This window comes from Penaeus vannamei, chromosome 5 (assembly GCF_042767895.1).
Source record: "Penaeus vannamei isolate JL-2024 chromosome 5, ASM4276789v1, whole genome shotgun sequence".
Taxonomy (NCBI): Eukaryota; Metazoa; Arthropoda; class Malacostraca; order Decapoda; family Penaeidae; genus Penaeus; species Penaeus vannamei.
Window position 1 is genome coordinate 1995978 of NC_091553.1, and position 10000 is coordinate 2005977.

Consider the following 10000-nt stretch of genomic DNA (forward strand, 5'->3'; position numbering starts at 1 on the left):
TTTCTCTTTCTCTTTCTCTTTCTCTTTCTCTTTCTCTTGTCTCTTTCTCTTTCTCTTTCTCTCTCTCTCTCTCTCTCTCTCTCTCTCTCTCTCTCGTCTCTCTCTCTCTCTCTCTCTCTCTCTCTCTCTCTCTCTCTCTCCCGTCCTCCCTCCCTCCCTCCCCCTCTCCTTGTCCCTTTCTTCTTCCGTCCCTTTCTCCCGTCCCTCCCCACCCATCCCGTCCTTCCCCCGTCCTTGTCCCGTCCCGTCCAAAACGTCCTGCAAAAAAAAATCATAAAAAAAAAATCATAAAGAAAAAAATACAGAAAAAAAATCATAAAAAAACAGAAAAAAAAATCATAAAAAAAACAGAAAAAAAATCATGCAATGTTGGTTTCATTTAATCTCGCGAATACGTCTGTATGACGCTCGTGTTCCATGACGAAGTTGCTGGAAGTTCATTTCTTTCGGCTTTTGCTCTCCGTCCCGCCGTCCTTGTCCCGTCCTTGTCCCGTCCTTGTCCCGTCCTTGTCCCGTCCTTGTCCCGTCCTTGTCCCGTCCTTGTCCCGTCCTTGTCCCGTCCCTGTCCCGTCCTTGTCCCGTCCTTGTCCCGTCCTTGTCCCGTCCTTGTCCCGTCCCCGTCCCGTCCTTGTCCCGTCCTTGTCCCGTCCTTGTCCCGTCCTTGTCCCGTCCTTGTCCCGTCCTTGTCCCGTCCCTGTCCCGTCCTTGTCCCGTCCTTGTCCCGTCCTTGTCCCGTCCTTGTCCCGTCCTTGTCCCGTCCTTGTCCCGTCCTTGTCCCGTCCTTGTCCCGTCCTTGTCCCACGTCCGCTTGTTTGTTCTTTGTTTGTTTTGGGGATAATCGTGTTTGCTTTGGTTTGGTTTGTGATGCTTTTTTTTTTTTTTTTTTTTTTTTTTTAGGTTTTTCGTTTTATTTTAGGTTTTCGTTTTATTTTTATTATCTGTCTGTTTGTTTCGCTCTCTTTCTCTTTCTTTCTGTCTCTCTCTCTCTGTCTCTCTCTGTCTTTCTTTTTCTTTCTCTTTCTCTTTCTATTTCTCTTTCTCTTTCTCTTTCTCTCTCTCTCTCTCTCTCTCCCCCCCTCTCTCTCTCTCTCTCTCTCTCTCTCTCTCTCTCTCTCTCTCTCTCTCTCTCTCTCTCTCTCTCTCTCTCTCTCACTCTGTCTTCTCCTCTCTTTTCCAGTCTCTCTCTCTCCCTCCCTATCCCCCATCCCCCATCCCCCATCCCTCCCTCCCTCCAAAACGTCCTCCAAAAAAAAAAAATCAAAAAAAAAATCATAAAGAAAAAAAATCATGAAGAAAAAAAAATCACAAAGAAAAAAAAATCATAAAGAAAAAAATAAAGAAAAAAAAATCACAAAGAAAAAAAATCATAAAAAAAACAGAAAAAAAATCATGCAATGTTGGTTTCATTTAATCTCGCGAAGGAAAAAGAAAAAGAAAAAAAGGAAAAGCGAAAAGCGAATACGTCTGTATGACGCTCGTGTTCCATGACGAAGTTGCTGGAAGTTCATTTCTTTCGGCTTTTGCTCTCCGTCCTTGTCCCGTCCTTGTCCCGTCCTTGTCCCGTCCTTGTCCCGTCCTTGTCCCGTCCTTGTCCCGTCCTTGTCCCGTCCTTGTCCCGTCCTTGTCCCGTCCTTGTCCCGTCCTTGTCCCGTCCTTGTCCCGTCCTTGTCCCACGTCCGCTTGTTTGTTTCTTTGTTTGTTTTGGGGATAATCGTGTTTGTTTTGGTTTGGTTTGTGTTGCTTTTTTTTTTTTTAGGTTTTTCGTTTTATTTTAGATTTTCGTTTTATTTTTATTCTCTTGTCTGTTTGTTTCTCTCTCTTTCTTTCTTTCTTTCTTTCTGTCTGTCTCTCTCTTTCTCTTTCTCTTTCTCTTTCTTTCTCTTTCTCTCTTTCTCTTTCTCTCTCTCTCTCTCTCTCTCTCTCTCTCTCTCTCTCTCTCTCTCTCTCCCTCTCCCTCTCCCTCTCCCTCTCTCTCTCTCTCTCTCTCTCTCTCTCTCTCTCTCTCTCTCTCTCTCTCTCCCTCTCCCTCTCCCTCTCCCTCTCCCTCTCCCTCTCCCTCTCTCTCTCTCTCTCTCTCTCTCTCTCTCTCTCTCTCTCTCTCTCTCTCTCTCTCTCTCTCTCTCTCTCTTTCCTTTTCTTTCCTTTCCTTTCCTTACTCTGTGGTATCTTCTGTTAAATTCTGTGAATCTGTTTGTTTACATTATTGACATATCCAATTTGTCTAAGGTTGCCATATAAATAAAAATGCATGGAAGGAAATTTTGTAAAGATAGTAGTTGTAATGAGAGTCGTAAAGATAAAAGTTATGAGAACAAAGATGGCATTAGCATTCTCAACACTATCATTGTCTTATCACCATAAGCACCACTATCGCCGCCATAACCACTATTGTGAGCCCAGTCACCACCACCATCCCCCCTTCCCACCACCATCATGACTCCCACACCACAACCATCACCATCTCCACCACCTCCCCTACCACCACCACTACGATCACCACACCACCATCACCACCACTACCACCACTCCCACCACCACCACCACTATCACCGCCTCCACTACCACCACTCCCATCACCACCACCACCACTCCACACTCCCACCATCACCACCACCACTCCCACCACCACCACCATCACACCACCACCACCACCACTCCCACCACCACCACCACCACTCCCACCACCACTACCACCTCCCACCACCCCCACTCCCACCACCACCCTCACTCCCACCACCACCACCACCACCACTCCCACTCCCACCACCACCACTCCCACCACCACCACCACCACTACCACCACCACTACCACCACCACTCCCACCACCACCACCACCACTCCCACCACCACCACCACCACTACCACCACCACTACCACTCCCACCACCACCACCACCACCACAACTCCCACCTCCACTGACCCCCCTCCCCCCTCTCCCCCCAGCCTGGGTCTGAGCCACGACGGCGACACCGTGGCCAGGAACGACTGCGACAGCGAGGGCTACCAAGGCTCGGTGATGGCGCCCCTCGTCGCCGCCACCTTCAGCAGGTTCCACTGGTCCAAGTGCTCGAAGAGGGAGTACCACGGCAGAGCCCGGTGAGTGCCAGGGCGCCCGGGCAGTGCCATTCGTCACTGTCATGCCTTGGGGTTTCTCCTGGTGTGGGGTTTGTCTTTTTTTTGCAGTGGCAGTGTTTTTAGAGGTCCCCTGAGGTCACAGTGGCACTCTTGGAGGTCACAGTGGCACTCTTGGAGGTCCCCTGAGGTAGCAGTGGCACTCTTGGAGGTCCCCTGAGGTCACAGTGGCACTCTTGGAGGTCTCCTGAGGTCACAGTGACGTACTTGGAGGTCCCCTGAGGTCACAGTGGCACTCTTGGAGGTCCCCTGAGGTCACAGTGGCACTCTTGGAGGTCCCCTGAGGTCACAGTGGCACTCTTGGAGGTCCCCTGAGGTCACAGCGTCAGTCTTGGAGGTGCCCTGAGGTCACAGTGGCACTCTTGGAGGTCCCCTGAGGTCACAGTGGCACTATTGGAGGTCCCCTGAGGTCACAGTGGCACTCTTGGAGGTCCCCTGTGGTCACAGTGGCACTCTTGGAGGTCCCCTGAGGTCGCAGTGGCACCCTTGGAGGTCCCCTGAGGTCGCAGTGGCACTCTTGGAGGTCCCCTGAGGTCATAGTGTCTCTCTTGGAGGTCCCCTGAGGTCACAGAGTCAGTCTTGGAGGTCCCCTGAGGTCACAGTGGCACTCTTGGAGGTCCCCTGAGGTCACAGTGTCTCTCTTGGAGGTCCCCTGAGGTCACAGAGTCAGTCTTGGAGGTCCCCTGAGGTCACAGTGGCACTCTTGGAGGTCCCCTGAGGTCACAGTGGCACTCTTGGAGGTCCCCTGAGGTCACAGTGGCACTCTTGGAGGTCCCCTGAGGTCGCAGTGGCACTCTTGGAGGTCCCCTGAGATCACAGTGGCACTCTTGGAGGTCCCCTGAGGTCACAGTGGCACTCTTGGAGGTCCGCTGAGGTCACAGCGTCATTCCTGGAGGTGCCCTGAGGTCACAGTGGCACTCTTGGAGGTCTCCTGAGGTCACAGTGGCACTCTTGGAGGTCCCCTGAGGTCACAGTGGCACTCTTGGAGGTCCCCTGAGGTCGCAGTGGCACTCTTGGAGGTCCCTGAGGTCACAGTGGCACTCTTGGAGGTCCCCTGAGGTCACAGTGTCACTCTTGGAGGTCCCTGAGGTCATAGTGTCACTCTTGGAGGTCCCCTGAGGTCACAGTGGCACTCTTGGAGGTCCCCTGAGGTCACAGTGGCACTCTTGGAGGTCCCCTGAGGTCACAGTGGCACTCTTGGAGGTCCCCTGAGGTCAGATTGGCACTCTTGGAGGTCCCCTGAGGTCACAGTGGCACTCTTGGAGGTCCCCTGAGGTCACAGTGGCACTCTTGGAGGTCCCCTGAGGTCACAGTGGCACTCTTGGAGGTCCCCTGAGGTCACAGTGGCACTCTTGGAGGTCCCCTGAGGTCACAGTGGCACTCTTGGAGGTCCCCTGAGGTCACAGTGGCACTCTTGGAGGTCCCCTGAGGTCACAGTGGCACTCTTGGAGGTCCGCTGAGGTCACAGCGTCATTCCTGGAGGTGCCCTGAGGTCACAGTGGCACTCTTGGAGGTCTCCTGAGGTCACAGTGGCACTCTTGGAGGTCCCCTGAGGTCACAGTGGCACTCTTGGAGGTCCCCTGAGGTCACAGTGGCACTCTTGGAGGTCCCTGAGGTCACAGTGGCACTCTTGGAGGTCCCCTGAGGTCACAGTGTCACTCTTGGAGGTCCCTGAGGTCATAGTGTCACTCTTGGAGGTCCCCTGAGGTCACAGTGGCACTCTTGGAGGTCCCCTGAGGTCACAGTGGCACTCTTGGAGGTCCCCTGAGGTCACAGTGGCACTCTTGGAGGTCCCCTGAGGTCACAGTGGCACTCTTGGAGGTCCCTTGAGGTCACAGTGGCACTCTTGGAGGTCCCCTGAGGTCACAGTGGCACTCTTGGAGGTCCCATGAGGTCACAGTGGCACTCTTGGAGGTCCCCTGAGGTCACAGTGGCACTCTTGGAGGTCCCCTGAGGTCAGATTGGCACTCTTGGAGGTCCCCTGAGGTCACAGTGGCACTCTTGGAGGTCCCCTGAGGTCACAGTGGCACTCTTGGAGGTCCCCTGAGGTCACAGTGGCACTCTTGGAGGTGCCCTGAGGTCACAGTGGCACTCTTGGAGGTCCCTTGAGGTCACAGTGGCACTCTTGGAGGTCCCCTGAGGTCACAGTGGCACTCTTGGAGGTCCCCTGAGGTCGCAGTGGCACTCTTGGAGGTCCCCTGAGGTCGCAGTGGTACTCGTGGAGGTCTCCTGAGGTCACAGTGGCACTCTTGGAGGTCCCCTGAGGTCAAAGCGTCACACTTGGAGGTCCCCTGTGGTCACAGTGGCACTCTTGGAGGTCCCCTGAGGTCACAGCGTCACACTTGGAGGTCCCCTGAGGTCACAGTGGCACTCTTGGAGGTCCCCTGAGGTCAGTGTCACTCTCACGGCCTGTTGTAGATTGTGAGAGGCACCGCTCGTGATGGTGATGGATTGTGAGTGCCACTGATCACGAGGGAGCCAGATAACGGGTGCCACTCCTCCGTGATTGGTATGAGTTGCGAGTGCCACTGGCGGCGACTCCTGGGGCTTATGAGTGACCCCGACAGCTGATTGTCATGAGTGCCATATCTCTGTCATTTTTTTTTTTTTGTATTTTTGTTGTGTTTGTAAGATAAGGAATATCACTCAGAAATTTCCCTCTTCTCTTTCTCTTTTTCTTTCTTTCTTTCTCTCCCTCTCTCTTTTTCTTTCTTTCTAAATCTCTCTCTTACTCTCTCTCTCTCTCTCTCTCTCTCTCTCTCTCTCTCTCTCTCTCTCTCTCTCTCTCTCTCTCTCTCTCTCTCTCTCTCTCTCTCTCTTCTCTCTCTCTCCCTCTCCTCTCACTCTCTCCTCTTGCTTTCTAACTCTCTCCCTTACCCTCCCTCCCTCTCCTCTTTCTCTCTTTCCCTCCCTCCCTCCCTCCTCTTTCACCTCTCTCTCTCTCTCTCTTTCTCTTTCTCCCTCCCTCCCTTTCTCTCTCTCTCTCTCTCTATTTCTCTTTCTCCTCCCTCCCTCCCTCCCTCTCCTACTCTCTCCCAATCTTTCTTTCTCTCTCTCCCTCCCTCCCTTTCACTCACTCTCTCTCTATTTCTCTGTCTCCCTCCCTCCTCCTCCCTCCCTCTCAATCTCTCCTCTTTCTTTCTCTCCCTCCCTCCCTTCCCTCCTCTCTCTCCCCCCCCTCTCTGTCCCCTCCCTCCCTCCCTCCTCCGTTTCACTCCCTCCCTCCTCCCCTCCCCTCCCTCTCCCTCTCTCTCTCTCTCTCTCTCTCTCTCTCTCTCTCTCTCTCTCTCTCTCTCTCTCTCTCTCTCTCTCTCTCTCTCTCTCTTTCCCTCTCTCTCTCTTTCTCCCTCTCTCTTCCCTCCCTCCCTCCCTCCCTCCTTCCCTCACTCTCTCCATCCTCATTTCCTCTCTCTCTCGTTCAGTCCCTCTTTATCTTCCTCCCCTTTCTCCCTCCCTCCCTCTCTCCCTCCCTCCTCCCCTCCCCTCCCCTCCCTCCCTCCCTCCCCTCCCCTCCCTCTCTCCATCCCTCCCTCCCTCCTTCTCCCCCTCCTTCCCTCCCTCCCTCCCTCCCCTCCCCTCCCTCCCTTCCCTCCCTCCCTCCCCCCCCAAAAAAAAAAACCGAAGGATGACCTTACCTTTTCCTTCCCCTCCTCTCCCTCCCCCCAAAAAAAAAAATCGAAGGATGACCTTACCTTTTCCCCTTCCTCCCTTCCCCCTCCCTCCCCCCTTCCCTCCTTCTCCGCCTCCCTCCCAACCGAAAGATGACCTGACCTTTTTCCCTTCCTCCCTCCCCTCCCTCCCTTCCCTCCTCCCCCCTCCCTCCTTCTCCCTCCCTCCCAACCGAAAGATGACCTAACCTTTTTCCCTTCCTCCCTCTCCCTCCTTTCCTCCTCCCCTCCCTCCTTCTCCCTCCCTCCCAATCGAGGGATGACCTTACCTTTTCCCCTTCCTCCCTTCCCCTCCCTCCCTCCCCTTCCCCTCCCTCCCTCTCCCTCCCCCTCCCTCCCTCCTTCTCCCTCCCTCCCAACCGAAAGATGACCTAACCTTTTCCCCTTCCTCCCTTCCCCGCAGCGCCTGGACCTGCATGCTGAACAAACCGCAGTGGAAGAACGCCACCACCGTGTCCTCCACCATCCAGTACCAGTATTCTCTCGACGACCAGTGCCGGATGGAGTTTGGCGAAGGGTGAGTGAGGGTGGGAGAGTGAGGGAGGGAGTGGGAGTGAGGGTGAGATTGAGGAAGTGATTGAGAGAAGGAGAGTAAGGGAGTGATTGAGAGTGAGGGGGAATGAGGGAGTGTGTGAGAGTGAGGGAGTGTGTGAGTGAGTGAGGGTGGGAGAGTGAGGGAGTGTGAATGAGAGTGAGGGAGTGTGTGGGAGTGAGGGAGAGAGAGTGAGTGAGGGAGTAAGTAAGTAAGAGTGAGGCTGAGAGAGTGAGAGTGAGGGAGTGAGGGAGGGAAGGAGAGTGAGGGAGTGTGTGGGAGTGAGGGAGTGTGTGAGAGTGAGTAAGTGATTGAGTGATTGTGTGAGGGAGTGTGTGAGAAAGTGAGAGTGAAGGTGAGAGTGAGGGAGTGTGTGGGAGTGAGGGAGAGTGAGGGAGTGAGTGAGAGTTAGTGCGTGCGTGCGTGCATGAGTGAGGGGAAGGTGCTCTGAGAATGACCAGTTTTTTCCCTTTTATTAATCGTTGTTGTTTTTCGTAGTGTATTGTGTGTGTGCGTATGTGTGTGTGTGTGTGTGTGTGTGTGTGTGTGTGAGATTTTGTTCGTGTGTATTCAGTGATATTACTTTTTCTAATTTGTAATTGATAAAGATTTTAGATTGATATTAAATTAAATGTTAAAAAACTGGATCCATCCTATTAAATGTTTTTACCGATTTATACGAACAATATCCATAAGGGAATTTAATTATCCAAATCAAAATGGGGAAAATGCGGGAAAGAATAAAAATGGGAGTAAAGGATAGGAACTAAAGAAGAAAAAATATAAACAAAAACAAAAACAAACAATAACTTGCCTACAGAGATGAACTGAAACAATATGAATGATATAATGCCAATGATAATAATGACAATGATGATAATAATAATGATAATGATCATAATAATGATAATAATGATAATAATAATAATAATGATGATAATGATAATGATCATAATAATGATAATAATGATAATAATAATAATGATAATAATAATGATAATAATGATAAAAAAAATAATAAAGATAATAATAATAATGGTAATAGTAATAATAATAGTAATGATAGTAGTAATTAATAAATAATGATAATGATAATAATAATAATGATGATAGTAATTCTAATAATGATAATGATGATAATAAGGGAGTAATGGTAATAATTCCTTCCTGACAGTGGTTGTGTCTCATTCATAGAAGAAAAAATATTCATAAGCGGAAATATAAATCTTTCTTCTAGTCAAAATATTTTTAAGAAAAAAAGGCAATTCTCATCAATTTAAAATGCTCAGAGGAAAAAGTAAAAAAAAATATATATATTACAATTTAAGATGTCCATAAAATATTATGATTTTTCTTATATTCAAAAATATACACTTTGGAAATTTTAAATTCTTTCTAGTTATAAAAATATGCATAAGGAAAAAATATTTCTTAGTTAAAGAAAAAAGATGTTCAAAAATGAAAACCCACAATTCCTTTCTTACAATTAAAGAATATTCATAAAAAATACAAACATTTTCATACAAAAGAAAAATATTCACAAGAAATAAAAATATAATAAAAATATCTACACAAAAAGTCATACCTTTGGAAATATTCACAGAAAAATACGATTATTTCATACATGGAAGAGCATTCATAAGAAAAAGATATATATGATTCCTTAGTGCAATTTAAAATATCCACACACGAAATATCCACTCACAGAATATCCACACACAAAATACCCCCACACAGAATACCCACGCACAGAATACCCACATCAAATATCCACACTCAAAATACGTACAGAATATCCTCACACAAAATACCCACACAAAATACCCACACTAAATATCCATACACAAAATATCCACACACGAAATATCCACTCACAGAATATCCACACACAAAATACCCACGCACAAAATACCCACATCAAATATCCACGCACAAAATATCCACACTCAAAATACGTACAGAATATCCTCAAACAAAATACCCACACTAAATATCCACACACAAAATATCCACACACGAAATATCCTCACAAAACACCCACACACAAAATACCCACACACAAAATACCCACACATAAAATATCCACACACAAAACACCCACACGAAATATCCACACACAAAATGTCCACACACCAAATACCCACATCAAATATTCACACTCAAAATACGTACAAAATATCCACACACAAAATACCCACGTACAGAATATCTACACACGAAATATCCTCACAAAATACCCACACACAAAATATCCACACATAAAAATACCCGCACACAAAATATCCACACACGAAATATCCACAAACAAAATCCCCACACACAAAATATCCACACGCAAAATACCCACATACAAAATACCCGCACACAAAATATCCACACACGAAATATCCTCACAAAACACCCACACAAACAAAAATACCCCCACACACAAAAACACCCACACACACAAAATACCCACACAAACAAAATACCCACACACAAAACACCCACACACACAAAACACCCACACAAACAAAATACCCACACACAAAACACCCACACACACAAAACACCCAGACAAACAAAATACCCACACACAAAACACCACACACACAAAACACCCACACAAACAAAATACCCACACACAAAACACCCACACACACAAAACACCCACACACACACAAAATG

The 10000-nt window shown here is 48.9% G+C and overlaps 1 protein-coding gene across 1 annotated transcript in view; it reads left to right on the plus strand.

Annotated features, from left to right (window-relative positions):
* LOC113825884 (A disintegrin and metalloproteinase with thrombospondin motifs 3-like) overlaps positions 1 to 10000 on the plus strand; it is a 96479-nt gene that overhangs the window by 73000 nt on the left and 13479 nt on the right. Inside the window, exons 3-4 of the mRNA XM_070121731.1 lie at positions 2945 to 3097; positions 7205 to 7318. Of these exons, the coding sequence (XP_069977832.1) occupies positions 2945 to 3097; positions 7205 to 7318 (267 nt within the window). The remainder of the gene's footprint in view (positions 1 to 2944; positions 3098 to 7204; positions 7319 to 10000) is intronic.